The following is an 18,174-nucleotide window of genomic DNA, read 5'->3' as shown; positions in this document are numbered from 1 at the left end:
ATGAGCACTGTATAGAGTTGTGTGTAATGAGCACTGTATAGAGTTGTGTGTATGTAATGAGCACTGTATAGCGTTGTGTGTGTAATGAGCACTGTATAGAGTTGTGTGTATGTAATGAGCACTGTATAGAGTTGTGTGTATGTAATGAGCACTGTATAGAGTTGTGTGTATGTAATGAGCACTGTATAGAGTTGTGTGTATGTAATGAGCACTGTATAGTTGTGTGTATGTAATGAGCACTGTATAGAGTTGTGTGTATGTAATGAGCACTGTGTAGAGTTTTGTTTGTGTGTGTGTTTGTGTGTGTGTTTGTGTGTGTGTTTAATGAGCTGTGTATAATACAATGGAATTGTATGGAACAGGCAGCGCACACAGTACTCCAGCAGCACAGCTTTGATTCGGACTCCTCCCCCTCTATCATGTGATCAAGCACATGACAGTGACATCATCAAAGGTCCTTTAGCTTGCTTGCTCTTTACATCTATAACATCTACTTCGGGAGATATTCTTCCTATTAGAGTTGTGTCCTAAGTGATCGTGACGTCACAATGGTAAGTGCTCCTTATGTTCTTTCATCGCGGAGCAGCAGAGAATATTAAAAAGTAACTTATTTGCCCGGTTTACACTTGTGATTTATAATGACAAGGACTGCACGTGTGTCCATACACTGCTATACGGGCTATACACGTGTGTAGACTGTACATGTGTCTGATCAGTGACTGTAGTTAGATGTATAGACTGTACATGTGTCTGATCAGTGGATGTAGTTAGATGTACAGACTGTACATGTGACTGTAGTTAGATGTATAGACTGTACATGTGTCTGATCAGTGACTGTAGTTAGATGTATAGACTGTACATGTGTCTGATCAGTGGCTGTAGTTAGATGTATAGACTGTACATGTGTCTGATCAGTGACTGTAGTTAGATGTATAGACTGTACATGTGTCTGATCAGTGGCTGTAGTTAGATGTATAGACTGTACATGTGTCTGATCAGTGGATGTAGTTAGATGTATAGACTGTACATGTGACTGTAGTTAGATGTATAGACTGTACATGTGTCTGATCAGTGGATGTAGTTAGATGTATAGACTACATGTGGCTGTAGTTAGATGTATAGACTGTACATGTGTCTGATCAGTGACTGTAGTTAGAGGTATAGACTGTACATGTGTCTGATCAGTGGCTGTAGTTAGAGGTATAGACTGTACATGTGTCTGATCAGTGTCTGTAGTTAGAGGTATAGACTGTACATGTATCTGATCAGTGACTGTAGTTAGATGTATAGACTGTTCATGTATCTGATCAGTGTCTGTAGTTAGAGGTATAGACTGTACATGTGTCTGATCAGTGGATGTAGTTAGATGTATAGACTGTACATGTGTCTGATCAGTGATTAGTTAGATGTATAGACTGTACATGTGTCTGATCAGTGATTAGTTAGATGTATAGACTACATGTGTCTGATCAGTGACTGTAGTTAGAGGTATAGACTGTACATGTGTCTGATCAGTGTCTGTAGTTAGAGGTATAGACTGTACATGTATCTGATCAGTGACTGTAGTTAGATGTATAGACTGTACATGTGTCTGATCAGTGGCTGTAGTTAGAGGTATAGACTGTACATGTGTCTGATCAGTGACTGTAGTTAGAGGTATAGACTGTACATGTGTCTGATCAGTGTCTGTAGTTAGAGGTATAGACTGTACATGTATCTGATCAGTGACTGTAGTTAGATGTATAGACTGTTCATGTATCTGATCAGTGTCTGTAGTTAGAGGTATAGACTGTACATGTGTCTGATCAGTGGATGTAGTTAGATGTATAGACTGTACATGTGTCTGATCAGTGGCTGTAGTTAGAGGTATAGACTGTACATGTGTCTGATCAGTGATTAGTTAGATGTATAGACTACATGTGTCTGATCAGTGACTGTAGTTAGAGGTATAGACTGTACATGTGTCTGATCAGTGTCTGTAGTTAGAGGTATAGACTGTACATGTATCTGATCAGTGACTGTAGTTAGATGTATAGACTGTTCATGTATCTGATCAGTGTCTGTAGTTAGAGGTATAGACTGTACATGTGTCTGATCAGTGGATGTAGTTAGATGTATAGACTGTACATGTGACTGTAGTTAGATGTATAGACTGTACATGTGACTGTAGTTAGATATATAGACTGTACATGTGACTGTAGTTAGATGTATAGACTGTACATGTGACTGTAGTTAGATGTATAGACTGTACATTTGTCTGATCAGTGACTGTAGTCAGAGGTATAGACTGTACATGTGTCCGATCAGTGGATGTAGTTAGATGTATAGACTGTACATGTGTCTGATCAGTGGATGTAGTTAGATGTATAGACTGTACATGTGTCTGATCAGTGGATGTAGTTAGAGGTATAGACTGTACATGTGTCTGATCAGTGGATGTAGTTAGATGTATAGACTGTACATGTGACTGTAGTTAGATGTATAGACTGTACATGTGACTGTAGTTAGATATATAGACTGTACATGTGACTGTTGTTAGATGTATAGACTGTACATGTGACTGTAGTTAGATGTATAGACTGTACATTTGTCTGATCAGTGACTGTAGTCAGAGGTATATACTGTACATGTGTCTGATCAGTGGATGTAGTTAGATGTATAGACTGTACATGTGTCTGATCAGTGGCTGTAGTTAGAGGTATAGACTGTACATGTGTCTGATCAGTGGCTGTAGTTAGATGTATAGACTGTACATGTGTCTGATCAGTGACTTTAGTCAGAGGTATAGACTGTACATGTGTCTGCTCAGTGGCTGTAGTTAGAGGTATAGACTGTACATGTGTCTGATCAGTGGCTGTAGTTAGAGGTATAGACTGTACATGTGTCTGATCAGTGGCTGTAGTTAGAGGTATAGACTGTACATGTGTCTGATCAGTGGCTGTAGTTAGAGGTATAGACTGTACATGTGTCTGATCTGTGGCTGTAGTTAGAGGTGTAGACTGTACATGTGTCTGATTAGTGACTGTACATGTATCTGATCAGTGACTGTAGTTAGATGAGACTGTACATGTGTCAGATCAGTGGCTCAAGTTCGAAGTATAGACTGTACAGGTGGATGACTGTAGCTAGAGTTGCATAGATAGACTGTGCGTGCCTGTGGTTGTAACTGTACGTAGACCAATGTTTTGAAGACTGCATTCACATAACGTTTTGTAGTTACGATGACCGCACTCGGCTGGGGAAGTGAAAACTGGGCGCTCCTGTATCCCAGCTGGACTCGGACCGCATCTCATTAATTTGAATGAGCTGACCGGTGTCAGAAAGTGACTCCAGTCGGCTGGTTTTTCACACTCCCAGTGGGATCCAGTCACCGTAACTACAAAACGTTATGTGAAGGCAGCCTGTTGTGAATACAGACTATTTACACTACAGAATTTCCACATGCGTAATTCTGCACAGATTTTGCATGCGGATTCCTCCTCAAATTAAAGCCAAATAGACTTCTATGGGATTATGCACTCCAATTCACACTTCTGAATTTCTGCATGCGAATTCCGCACCAATATTGCAATGTGTGAAAATTCTGCCGTGTGAATAGACCCCATGTCAAGTTTTCTTTAGTGACAAGAAGTTCCAATCAAATACCCTTAAGGCTATGTTCACAGGGCAATGTCAGTATGGAAAATCTCAGTGCAGACATTGCCCCGAATGCGGGCGGTGTGCCAGCATAACATGCCAGCACTGGGACCGCTGGGGAATCTCATAGATAGCAATACATTACGTCCAGAGTCTGCAGAAAGAATGGACATGTCTTTTCTGTCTGAGTACACTGGAATTCTAATTTCCAGTGAATTTGAATGTAAACCGCTCAACAGAATCCCACTGAATTCAATGTAGATTTCTACACAGAAATTCTCCCGTGTGAACATAGCCTAAATAAGCGGTCATTTATATTCGGTAATTAAATGAAGCATTGTTCACACTGGTATCACAGGCTGTGTCCTGTGCCTGCTTCAGCAGTCTCTTCTGATTTGACCATAAAAATAGTGCACGATGCAGTAGTTTGCTGTGCATAATCCTTTCCATGGACCCCTCCCAAACTACAGCATTTCAATTAAAGAAAGTACATGACCCCCGTTTAGCAGACGACAACAAGAACTCAGAAGTACTCCTAAACCCTGGGTCAGAACCCCCTTTGTACAGAACCAATCGCACCCATGTATATCATCCATCGGCCACAACCCCTCCGTATATAGACCCCATACCAGACGCCCATGTATACTGAACCCAGATCAGCCCCCCTTGCATGTACAAACTGACACGCTAATAATTACAAACCCTGGATTAGACTTCCCCCTTTGTTTATAAACCCCCATAACTATATGATTATTAGGGGCATTTACCCTATAGTACATGTGTCCGGTGGAATTAGAGGCATATTCCCCATAGTACATATGTCTGTGGTGGAATTGGAGGTGTATACTAGGAATCGACCGATTATCGGCCGATATTCACGATTTTGGATATTATCGGTATCGGCAATTACCTTGCCGATAATGCCCTAAAAAATCTGTATTGGTCGATCCCTAGTGTATACCCTATAGTACATGTGTCTCTGGGGGAATTTGAGGAGTATACCCTATAGTACATGTGTCTGTGATGGAATTGGAGGTGTATACCCTATAGTACATGTGTCTGAGTGAATTAGGGGCATATAGCCTATATTACATATGTCTGTGGGGGAATTGGAGGTGTATACCCTATAGTATATGTGTCTATGGGGGAATTGAAGGTGTATACCCTATAGCACATGTTTCTGTGGGGGAATTGAAGGTGTATACCCTATAGCACATTCTGTGGGGGAATTGAGGTGTATACCCCATAGTACATGTGTCTGTGTTGGAATTAGAGGTGTATACCCTATAGTACATGTGTCTGTGGGGGAATTGAAGGTGTATACCCTATAGTACATGTGTCTGTGGTGAAATTAGAGGAGTATACCCTATATAGTACATGTGTCTGTGATGAAATTAGAGGAGTATACCCTATATAGTACATGTGTCTGTGGTGAAATTAGAGGAGTATACCCTATATAGTACATGTGTCTGTGGTGAAATTAGAGGAGTATACCCTATATAGTACATGTGTTTGTGGTGGAATTAGGTGTATACCCTATAGTACATGTGTTTGTGGGGGAATTAGAGGCATCTATAGTACATGTTTGTGTGGAATTAGAGGCATAGGGGAGATTTATCAAAACCTGTCTAGCAGAAAAGTTGACTAGGTGCCCATAGCAACCAATAAGATCACTTCTTTTATTTCTCAGAAGCCTTTTTCGGAATGAAAGAAGCAATCTGGTTGCTATGGGCAACTGGTCAGCTTTTCCTCTACACAGGTTTTGATAAATCTACCCTATATTCTCTATAGTACATGTGTTTGTGGTGAATAGGAGGCATATACCCTGTAATACATGTGTCAGTGGTGGAAGGAAGTGCTAAAATAAGATTGAAGATGTGTCTGTAGTGGATGACTTTTTCCCAGGCTGCAATGCTGCCGAGATGTGACTCACTAGTCAGCTGATGACAGGAAGCCCGTCTGCTTCAATGGGTGGAGAGATCAATCTGCAACTAATGCAACAGCTATAGGCACCCTGATTGAAAACCACAGGTCTTTTGAATGGATGCCGCTCATTTGTTTGAATGGGTGGGGTGGCTGATGTGTGGGAGGAAGGAAAATGTAATTAGGGGATTTGTAGTAAAAAAAAGAAAACTCAAGCAGGAAATACCAGTGCACAAAAAAGCTAGCCACAGTATTATGGTAATCTCACAACATAGCCATTTAGCCCCAAGACAAGCGCAGATCCTTCCTAAGCATGTCCATTACTGTCTGCAAGGTACATACTAAAAATCACCTTATGGTGGATAACCCCTTTAACCCCTTAAGGACTGAGCCCCTTTTCTCCTTAAGGACTGAGCCCTTTTTTGCAATTCTGACCACTGTCACTTTATGCATTAATAACTCTGGGATGCCTTTACAGATTATTCTGATTCCGAGAGAGTTTTTTCGTGACATATTCTACTTTAACAAAGTGTTACATTTTCGTCGTTACTTTGCATCCTTTCTTGGGAAAAAAATCCTCAAATTTCATGAAAATTTCTAAGGAAAATGGATATTCCAAATACCTTTTTATATTGATTCACAAATACAATGGGGGATATTTATCAAAGTTGTCTATGTCCCGCATCAATATAGACCAATCTACAGAGGGTTAGGCCGGTCTATTGTGCGCCTAATTTATCAAAAGGTGCACGGCTCTAGATAAATTCTGTGCACAGACTTCGGGATCTATGCTTTAGACTGTATTTAAACCTGCTCCAGCATGGTCTGACATTTCAGCGTACTTCCAGCCGATGCGACTTGTCGCCAAAAAGTCGCTTTTAATAAATTCAGCACCAATGCATTTTTCCATCTAAAATAGACTAGGATGTATCATGTTCTAAAAATCCTCTAAAGCAAAAGTCGCAAAAAATTTGCACATATTTATACTGCGACTTTCTGTGCGCCAATTCTAGATAGGAAAGGCCAGTCTAACTCCTTCGATAAATTTCCCCCAATATGTCTTCTTTTTGTTGACCTCATAAAGTTGACATGTTTTTACTTTTTGAATACTTTTTAGAGGGCTTCAAAGTATAGCAGCAATTTTCACGAAAATTTCTAAATCTGAATTTTTCAGGGACCAGTTAAAGGGGTATGCCGGTGGAAAACTTTTATTTTTTTTTTTAAATCAACTGGTGGCAGAAAGTTAAACAGATTTGTAAATTACTTCTATTAAAAAATATTAATCCTTCCAGTACTTATTAGCTGCTGAATTCTACAGAGGAATTTCTTTTCTTTTTGGAACACAGAGCTCTCTGCGGACATCATGACCACAGTGCTCTCTGCTGACATCTCTGTCCCATTTTAAGAATTGTCCAGAGTAAGAGAAAATTCCCATAGCAAACATATGCTGCTCTGGACAGTTCCTAAAATGGACAGAGATGTCAGCAGAGAGCACTGTGCTCGTGATTCAGCAGAGAGCACTGTGTCCCAAAAAGAAAAGAATTTCCTCTTTAGTATTCAGCAGCTTATAAGTACTGGAAGGATTAAGATTTTTTAGTAAAAGTAATTTACAAATCTGTTTAACTTTCTGGCACCAGTTGATTTAAAAAAAAAAAAAAAAAAAAAAAAAAAACATTTTCCACCGGAGTACCCCTTTAACCCCTTAACCCCTTAAGGACGCAGGACGTAAATGTACGTCCTGGTGCGGTGGTACTTAACGCACCAGGACGTACATTTACGTCATGTGCATAACCGCAGGCATCGGAGCGATGCCCGTGTCATGCGCGGCTGATCCCGGCTGCTGATCGCAGCCAGGGACCCGCCAGCAGTGGCAGACGCCCGCGATCTCATGGGCGTCCGCCATTAACCCCCTCAGGTGCCGGGATCAATACAGATCCCGGCATCTGCGGCAGTGCGCGATTTAAATGAACGATCGGATCGCCCGCAGCGCTGCTGCGGGGATCCGATCATTCAGAACGCCGCAGGGAAGTCCCCTCACCTTCCTCCTTCTGGCTCCCAGCGTCTTCTGCTCTGGTCTGAGATCCTTTGGATAGGGGATAAGATGTCTAGGGTCGGAGTACCCCTTTAAGAGGTTAAGTTTGAAGTGGATTTGAGGGGCTTTTCTGTGAGAAATACCCCATAAATGACCCCATTATAGAAACTACACCCCTCAAAGTATTCAAAATGACATTCAGAAAGTTTGTTAACCCTTTAGCAGCAAAGTGGAGGAGAAAAATCTAAATCTGCATTTTTTACACTAACAGATTCTTGTAGCCCCATTTTTTTCATTTTTAAAAGTGATTGAAGTCTGACGTGAAAATGGAAAATTAGATTTTTAACACTAATATGTAGGGATCGACCAATATGTTTTTTTTTTTATTTGTTTTTTTTAGGGCCGATACCGATAATCTGCGACCTTTCAGGCCGATAGCCGATAACTTATACTGTTATCAGCTATTACACCCCGCGGCCCCGCAGATCAATGATTTAAAGCGGGCTCTTTAAATCAACGAACTGCAGCGGCTTTTGCGGGGTAATTGCCGATATCGATAATGTCCAAAATCGTGATTATCGGCCGATAATATTGGCCAAACCGATAATCGGTCGGTCACTACTAATATGATGGTGTTACCCCAAATTTTTCTGTTTCACAAGGGGTAATTGGAGAAAATAGATGCCAAAATTTGAAGCCCAATTTCTCCCGATTAAAAAAAATGCACCATATGTGGATGTTAAGTGCTCTGCTGGCGCACTACAGGTCTCAGAACAGAAGGAGCACCATTTGTCTTTTTGAGAATGTTGCTTAAATTGAAGTCATGGGCAATGTGCATTTTCAAACCTCCCATGATGCCAGAACAGCAGAAACCCCCCCACATGTGACACCATTTTGGAAACTAGACCCCTCCAGGAACGTAACAAGGGTTACAATGAGTACTTACACCTCACAGGTTTTTTGAACAGTGGACTGTAAAAGTGAAAAATATGATTTGTAACACTAAAATGATGGTGTTACCCCAATTTTTTCATTTTCACATGGTCTAATAGGAGAAACTGGACCCATAATTTGAAACCCAATTTCTCCTGATTAAGAAAATGCCCCAAATGTGGATGTTAAGTGCTCTGCTGGTGCACTACAGGTCTCTGAACAGAGGGAGCGCCATTGGTCTTTTGAAGAGAGCATTTTGCTGAAATTGAAGTCGGGGGTCATGTGCATTTTCAAACCTCCCATGGAGCCAGAACAGCAGAAACCCCCCACATGTGACACCATTTTGGAAACTAGACCCCTCCCGAAACGTAACTAGGGTTATAGTGAGTACTTTCACCTCACAGGTTTATTGAACAGTGGGCCGTAAATGTGAAAAATCTGATTTTTAATACTAAATTGCTGGTAGTAAGAGAAAAAAAAGCTCTGCAAAATTTGTAGCCCAATTTCTCCAGAATAAGGATATACACCATGTATGGCAGTAAAGCACTATGCAGGTGCAAAACAGGGCTTAGGAGTGCAGGAGTGTGGACATTTTATAAAAAACTACTTGTCCACGGGACTAAAATGGAGCAAAATCTACTTGTCCCTCCTGACGATCCACTTGTCTCGGCCAATTTTCGCTTTTACGCTCTCATTTTTTCCTCATCGCCCTATAATAGCCATAATTACCTACTATAATGATACCTTTTAATTTTTCAATAACATTCTCGGTGAAGTGAAATTGAAATAGTAAAAGATAATTTCACAGATTTGGTGGTTTTCTTTTCTACACCTTTTACCTTGTGGTCAGATAACATGTTAGTTTCACACTTTAGGCCGGCCTGATTACAGTGATACCAGATTTTTATAGTTTACGTCATGTTTTACTAATTAAAAAAAATTCAAAACTTTTTCACATTTTTTTAATTGCCATTTTTTGACCCCTGTAGCTTCCCCCCCCCCCTCCCCCCCCGCATACCAGGCTGTATGAGGGCTAACTTTTTACGCCACAATCTGTTTTTTTTGTATCGGTACCATTTTGGTATTAATCTGACTTTTTAATCGCTTTTTAACTTTTTTTTTTCTGGGATATTATAAAAATTGCAATTCTAGGGTTTGGTATTTTTTTTTTTACATTTACCGTACAGGATACATAATGATATATTTTAATAGGTCGTACAATTACGCACGCAGCGATACTAAATGTTTTTTATTATCTTTGCATGTTTTTATATAGGAAAAGGGGTCATTTTAACTTTTAACATGGAAGGGGTTGAGGTGCGTTTTAAACTTTTATTAAAACTTTTTATTTAAATTTTTTTTCACTTAATTCGACTTTTAGGAGGAATCATTAGATTCATAATACAGATTAATAGAGTTCTATTGAACTCATTTGATCTGTGTGCTCGGCGAATCCATTGATAGAACCTAGTCCAGCCAGGCTCTATCAGTGACAGAGCCACAGGACAGCAGGAAGCAGAGGTAAGCCCTCCGGCTACCTGCACAGTGGATCGACCGCCCGCGATCGCGCTTCGGGTGGGCGATCCACCCCACTAGCCCACCAGGGAGCATACACATGTCCCTTTTAGACGCAGCTGTCAGCTTTGACAGCGGCGATCTAAAGGGTTAATAGCCAGCCGCGGCGATCGCTGCATGCTGGCTATTAGCGGCGGCCCCCGGCTACTGAAAACAGCCGGGGGCTGAAGAGTATGGAGCGAGCACGACTCCAGAGCCCGCTCCATACAGACTGCTGAGCGCCACATGCTGGATATTAGCGGCGGTGTGAGGTGGAAACTTGTGCTCCATGCAGACTTGCGTCAGCTCCTCCTCTCAGCTCTCCGAAGCTAGAGCTGTGTGGAGCGAAGGCAGAGGACGCAGGTCTGCACGGGGAGAAGGAAGGCAGAGCAGGGGAGAGAGGATGTACACAGCTTCTTATCTCCCCCTGCTCTGCATTCGGAGGACGCAAGTTTTTACAGCCGGGGGCAGCAGTGTGCAGAGCGGGCACGAGTCGGGAGCACGCTCCATACAGACTGCACGTCCTCTCCCCTCCCCCTGCACTGTGTTTCCCCCGTGAAAACTTGAAACCTCCCCTTGATAAATGAGGTCCTGTGTAGACAGAGCTGGGGAAGGAGAGGAGCTGTTTATGGGGGACGGGAGAAGCTGTGTACGGGGGAGGGGAGGAGCTGTGTATGTCCTCATTCTCCCCCTGCACTGTCCTCTTGTATTATGCAAAGCTGTGCTCTCCATCCTCCGGGAGGGGGCGTGGCTCAATTATCTCCTGCAGACGTGCGGTGAAAAAACCCATGGCTCTGCACTCGCTCCTCCCTGCTCTAGCTTCGGCAAACTTCGGAGAGCGCGAAGGGGAGGAGCGGTCCGATGTTTTCACGGGTTTCATTTGTTCACCTCACACTGGCCCTGCTTGCCCGAAGCCGGGCTAAGGGCCGGAAAAATGTACCTGCCCGGTGCCCGGAACTACATGTCCCGGACGTCGGGCGATAGGAATTACACATCCCTGGAGTGAGACAGCACCGATGAGATTTGAGGCCTAAAGTGGTGGTTTGCACTGCAATGGTTGAGGTTCTGACGTAAAATCTAAAAAAAAAAAAAAAAAAACGCAAGTGACCACAATTTTGAAACTACACCCCTCAAAGAATGTAACAAGGGGTACAGTGAGTACTTATACCTTGCAGTGTTTTTGGACAGTGGGCCGTAAAATGAAAAAAAAATTTTTTACACTAAAATTTTTTACATTTTCACAAGGGGTAATTGGAGAAATTGGGTTACAAATTTTTGAGGGCTTTTTCTCCTGACTATGGAAATACATCCACATATGGGGTAACGTGCTGGGCGGGCGCACAACAAGGCTCAGAAGTCATAGAGGTCTGTTTGCATTTGTGGCCTATGGCATATCAGTAGGTGACGGTTACATACATTTAGAGGAAAATACAAAAATGAAATGCCCACATGTGACAACATTACAGAAAGTACCCACCATGAGGTATGGTTATAGGGGTAAAGAGGACATTTTGAACGCATCAGTGTTTCCTAAATTTATTTTCCTGGAATGGATGAAGGGTAGCTTTTGACAATTTAAATTTTCAACCTATGCTCTGCTTCATCTTTCTGGGAACAACTAACATGTGACTCCGAATTGTTGCCTGGAAATACGACAGAGCTCATGAGCGAGAACTCTTCGCATTGGAGGCTGATGTTTCTTACGGACCTAACAGTTACATACATTCAGAGGGAAATACAAGAAAGAAACACCCACATGTGAGCCTAGTACAAACCGTACACCCCCTAAAGAAGGAAGGGTGAAGTGGAGATTTGGAACAGACGGGTGTTCCCTAAGCTTATTTTCCAGTAATGGATGAAGTGTACTATGGGGGGGATGAAAATTTTAATTTTAGTACTAATATGCCAATTCCCAGAATGATGACCCAGAGGATAGCCGAAAGTAAAAATTATGCCCGCCCAAAACCATATGATCTGAATTATCATTCTGTGAATGTGATGTGTGTGGCCGTCCCTAACCTGTTACCTCAAATGCGCATCCCACTCAGGTGGGGAGAGAGCACTGCGCATTTGAGGCAACTGCAAACCCCCAATGCTGTCGGCTCTGTGTCCCATGATCACCCATATTTTTTTTCTTTTTTTTTTTTTTTGGGGGGGGGGGGGGGGTGTTGGTAAGATATCAGGGGTATTGGGAAAGAGGTTATGTTTTTTTTTTTTGGGGGGGGGAGTGTTTTGGTTTTAAAATTTGGAAGACCATTTACTCTGGACTGGTACATTGGAGTCGAATTCTGGCGGATTATGATTAGGGAAAAGGATAAAAAAATGTAGTGCTCCAAAAATGCTGCTTTTTAATATAAAAGTATCTAGCCATGGGTATCATTTTAATCGTTTTGACCCACAGAATTAAGAATGCATGTCATTTCTACCGTAAATTGTACAGTGTGAAAAGGAAACCCTCCAAAATGTGCAAAATTGTGGTTTTAATTTAAATTTCCTCCCTAAAAAATTTTTTTTTGCGTTCACCATACTTTTTATGGTAAAATGAGAGGTTTCATTACAAAGTACAATTTGTCATGCAAAAAAACAAGCCCTTATAGAGGTCTGTAGATGGAAATATAAAAGAGTTATGGATTTTACAAGACGAGGAGGAAAAAACAAAATCGCAAAAATAAAATTGGCCTGATCCTTAAGGTGAAAATGGGCTTGGTCCTTAAGGGGTTAATGCAGAGGCCCCGATGATCAGGGCAAGTGTCACACTGAGTGGTGGTGTCCTTCTGAATCCCCATCCTGTGACACACTCTGCATTTTTTCTGGGATCGTTCCTTCTTTCCAGTGTAGGGGACCTCACCTGGAAAGTGTTGGCCGGGGACAATCCGGGGGCCCACAGTTCCAGAGGTGCTCTGACCAGCTCCTTGGCAGCCACCAAAGATAGGTGCCTTTAGAACTACCTATTGAAACTGCAGGAATGTCCCTGTGTTGCCAGCATACTGGGACAGTACAAAATAGTTGTACATGGCAACCTATACCATGTAGACCGCAACTTTTTTGTATCATGCCCGTGTTTTCTGCATGGCAGAAGCATGTAGGGGATGGGGCGGAAGGCCTCTTTGATTCTTCCGTACTGTCCCAAAAGCAACTGTGGATCTGACAGCGAGGGATACTAGTAGAAAAGTTATCCATGTAAAGGTGGTAACCTTTATCTACCACTGGGTGCAATAAACCCCAAATGATTTTCCCGCTAACACCCAGAGTGGGGGGACATTCTGGGGGTTCAATACGGGAATCTCGTCCATAAACCATAAACTTGTAAGTGTACCCTGAGGTACTCTCTCAAAGTTTATACATCTTCACGCTATACCACGCTCGCTTGGTTGGGATGTATTGCCAGAAGCTGAGTCTCCCCTTAAAGCTGATGAGAGACTCATCAATAGCGAACTCCTGCTCCGGGACATAGGCCTCCCAAAATTTGTCCCCAAAGTGATTGATGACCGGCCTGATTTTATACAGGTGGTCGGTCATATACGGGATCAGTTCGGCGGGTAAATGCCGCATTATCAGCATTAAATACAAACATTTCCAAATGGCCTCGAACCGGGGACGTGCCATGGCCATACTGTAGAGCGGGGTCTGGTAAAAGATGTCCGCACTCCAGTATTGCCTGACACTGGGTTTTTTAACTAGATCCATATGCAGCTCGAAGCCCCAAAATGTGCTTATTTCGGCTGCAGTGACTGGGAACCACTCATTGGGTCTAGCTAAAAATGAGCCCGGGTTTGTGGCGACAAACTGTTGGGCATACAGGTTGGTCTGGTCAACCACCATATTGACAAAGTAGTCCCTGAAAAAAAAAACTGAAATAGGCCATTTCAGTGAACCCGACGATGTCAACCTTGATTCCTGAGTCGCCAACAAACTCAGGAATCACGGGCTCCTGGTCCGCTGGCTGAGTCCAGACAAGTTTGCCGGTACGGGGCGCCAGTAAACTTGGCTGGGGGGGCTTGACTAGTATGAGCACCAGGGGGACTCATGCTAGCAGGGTCAGGAGCAGAGGAGATTTGCGGCCTCGCATGGCGGCATCGTCTCCACCGTCTTGGTGGCTCATCATCAGAAGATTATGAGGAGGATGAGGAAATAAGGAAGGTGGGGGTCATCCTCTGTGGCGCTTTCAGAGTCGGTGGCAAGTAAGACATATGCCTCCTCCATTGAAAACGCCCTGCGGGCCATTTCCCTACTCTAATGAGGGGTGAAGTGTATATATGTGGAGGGGAAACTTTATTGGTGTTTGTGGTGTGGTGCGATACTACCTAACCTAACTAACCCGCCCTAAGAACAAAGATATAAAAATATAAAATGAAACTAAACAAAAAAAAGAAAAAGAAACTTAAAAAAATTAAAAAAGACTTCTAGAGCAAAAGACTCTGCGCCAAAAAAGCATTTACCTAATCAGTGGTGTTCACACTGATTAGCGCTTGTTGGCGGAAGGGGGCGCAGAAGTCAGTGGGGGGTCTAGCCACTCAGCCCAGAACAGTGGCTGGTGGCACGTACACAGACCCCCACACAAAAAACACGAAAAGTAAAATAAAAAAAAAGATTAAAACCCCAAAAAAAAGCACCCGCCTGAACCCAAAAACGCTGATCAGTGATAAATCACTGACAGTGGTGGGGCAGGTGGCACACACGGGTACGGTCCACACACAGGTACGGTCCGTCCACACAGCACAGGCCTGCTACTGGTGGCACGGACCGCCTATAGGTGCATAAAATAAAAGATGCTTTAATACCCGAAAAAGCGCCTTCATCACAAAAAATGCTGATCAGTACTACGGGACTGATCAGCGGCGAGTGGGCTTTAGCTAATGGTGGCGGACCGCTCTTTTATAGCTGTGGGCCCGCACACGTTTAGAAAAAATAAAAAGGTCTGCGCCCCAAAAAACCACTGGGGGCAGATCGCCACACGTTTAGCAAAAAAAAAAAAAACTCTGGGGGTAGACCGCAGCGACCATGTAGGGCCGGGGTCACGCAGCTAAAGACACCTACGAATAGTACGCTGAAAAAAATAAATATTTTTTTTAACCCCTAACTGTCCCTACTTAAAGGGGTACTCCGCCCCTAGGCATCTTATCCCCTATCCAAAGGATAGAGGATAAGATGTCAGATCGCTGGGGTCCCGCTGCTGGGGACCCCCAGGATCGCCGCTGCGGCACCACACTATCATTACTGAGTTCGCTCTGCGCGTAATGACGAGCAATACAGGGGCCGGAGCATCGTTACATTGCGGCTCTGCCCCTCGTGACATCACTGCCAGCCCCCTTAATGCAAGTCTATGGCAGGGGGCGTGACAACCACCACGCCCCCTCCCATAGACTTGTATTGAGGGGGCGGGCCGTGATGGCACGCGGGGCGGGGCCACGACGTAACGATGCTCCGGCCCCTGTATTGCCACAGCAAGGGGGCCCTTTTTTTTTAAAGGTTTTTTTGAACTGAGGGGGGAGATGGCAGTACAGGGCTCCTTCCGGCACACCAGATCTCTAGGAAATGGTGGGCAGAACGGAGCAGTGTGCTCCTGAACACCCCCTCCCCCTCCCTCTACTGCAGTGCGGTAACTGCGGCCGCCCAATCACTGCTGTACTGGGGGGTGGCAACAGTGCCGCCCCCCAGTACTGTACGGATGATGATTGGTGGTGTATATTACACCATCGATCATTATCCTGGTCATTGGGTCACATGTGACCTAGATGACCCGGAACCGCCGCAGACCACCGGTTAGTATTTACCGGCGATGTGCGGCGATCGCCGATATGGGGGATCCTCAATGATTTCAGCAGACAAATACTTGTCCAAGGAACTAAATAAGATCTTTTTTAGTTTATTTATTTCATTTTTTCCTCTGTAACTTATGCTCTGAAGCAAAAAAATTATAATTTTTGTGAGGTAAAATTGAAAAAAAAAATCTATTTTGCAGATTTGTTTATCTTTTTTTTACACAATTCAGCTTGTGGTCAATCTTACATGTTATTTTGGTACTTAGGCTGATTACAGCAATACCAAATTAGTTTAGTTTCCGTCATATTTTACTAATTAAAAAAAATGTCTAAACGTAATTTTTATTTTTCCGTTTACTGGGCTGTATGAGGTCAAATTTTTTACGCTGTAATCTGCTGTTTGGTTGGTACCATTTTGGTATTGAGCAGACTTTTGATTGCTTTTTACAAATTTTTTTCTGAGATATGATGTTGTAAAAAAAAAATCAATTCTGGGGTTTGGTATTTAACGCCATTGACTGTACAGGATGTTTAATGTTATATTTTAATATTTCGGACAATTATGCACGTGCCAATACCAAATAAGTTTTGTTTTGATTTTGTTTACATGTTTTCTGTATAGAAAATGGGAAAAAGTTTTTTTTACTTTTATTAAACTTTTTTTTATTTTTATATACACTTTATTAGTCCCCATATGGGACTTTAAGAAGGATTAATTAGATCCCTCATGCAGATCTATGCAGTTTTATTGAACTCCATTGATCTGTGTCATCTGTGCTCATTTGGTTGGGCCTGCTTCAGGCAGGCTCAATGAAATCCAGATCCAAAGCAGTAATGGTATGAGAGGTAAGCCCTCCGTCTACCTCCACAGTGGATCTGCTCCCCTGAATTGCACTGCGGGGGTGGGGGGCATCCACCCCATTAGACCACCAGGGATTGTTAAAAGGTACGTTTAGACGCCGCTGTCAGCTTTGAAGGGTTAATAGATGGCCACGGCCGTAGCTGCATGCCAGCTATTAGCAGCAGCCCCCAGCTACAGGAATCAGCTGGGTCCGTCTGGTATGGAGCTAGAGCCCACTCCATACACCCTGAGCACCTGTACTGCGCCGCCATATTAAAATCAGAGGAGGTTGTTGGTCCGGCCCTGCTTTCCCAAAACAGGGCTAAATGCATGAAAAATTAACCTGTAACTGCATTTCTGGTGCATCTGGCGATAGGATTTCTACATCCCTGGGAGTGAGATTTCTATTATAATAATTAGAGAGGCCTAACATATACTTGTCTTTGGATTACACATTGGTGCTTGATACCTTTTTGCATACAGATAAATTGAACATACTATAACGGAATCAGTGAAATGGAGACAAAAACATAAGGGATAATTTACTAACCTGACCCTGACACATTTTGAGCTAAATTGTTGCATGCTTTGTTCAACAGAGTTTGCGACCAAAAAAAACCAACCGATTCTACTAGTGATACACTGAAATTTTGGCCGAAAATGCCTCTTTAGGTCAAGTCCGCGTCATACACAGGAGATGCCTGCTGCTATCAGCAGCTGACATCTGCCTGTAATGACCGACATCGGAGATTGCTCCGATTTCCGTCATCGCCCATACCCATCAGCCCCCTGCTAATTCTTGTAGCGGGGAGCCGCCGCTAATAACCAACATGCGGCTGGCTATTGACCCTTTAGATCGCCGCTGTCAAAGTTGACAACGGAGTCTAAAGGGAAATGTAAATGCTTCCTGGTGGTCCAGTGGGGTGGATCGCCCCTCCACAGAGTGATTGTGGGGGAGTTGCATCCACTGTGGAGGTAGTCCCTAAGGGGACTAATAAAGTTGGGGGGGGGGGGAATTTAAAGTTTAAAAAAACACCCATTAACACCTTCCATGTTAAAAGTTTAAACCACCCTCCTTTTCCCATTTTCTATATGAAAAAAAATGAACAAATATTAAAAATAAACCAATTTGGTATCGCCACGTGTGTGTCCATCCCAACTATTGAATTATTATGTTTCTGATCCTGCTCTGAATGGCATAAACGCAAAAAAAAAAAAAAATCCCAAACGCAGAAATTGCTGATTTTGGTCAGATAACATCCCCCCCAAAAAAGTAATAAAATGTAACAAAAACTTTATTTAAAAAAAAAAAAGAGGTGCGGGGCAATGCGTTTTTGGTTTTGGTTTTCGGCCAAGCACAGCCAAAATTTCCCTTTCGGTGCATTTCTAGATTCCACATTTTACTCGGAAGAGGGGCATGGCCAACAGTAAAAATGGGTAGGTCTGTTGAAAAGTGGCGTGGCCCCAACAGTTTAGAAAAACAAAAACAAAAA

General features: G+C 43.0%; 1 protein-coding gene across 1 annotated transcript in view; it reads left to right on the top strand.

Moving 5' to 3' along the window:
- Positions 1-439: 439 nt before the first annotated feature.
- Positions 440-18,174, top strand: part of TMA16 (translation machinery associated 16 homolog) — a 107,520-nt gene continuing 89,785 nt past the window's right edge. The window contains exon 1 of the mRNA XM_056561373.1: positions 440-551. Coding sequence (XP_056417348.1) covers positions 549-551 — 3 coding nt within the window. The 5' untranslated portion in view covers positions 440-548. The remainder of the gene's footprint in view (positions 552-18,174) is intronic.

Source organism: Hyla sarda, chromosome 1 (genome assembly GCF_029499605.1).
Source record: "Hyla sarda isolate aHylSar1 chromosome 1, aHylSar1.hap1, whole genome shotgun sequence".
NCBI classification, from domain to species: Eukaryota; Metazoa; Chordata; class Amphibia; order Anura; family Hylidae; genus Hyla; species Hyla sarda.
The sequence above is the reverse complement of the archived record's forward strand: the minus strand, read 5'-3'. Positions and strand labels throughout refer to the sequence as shown.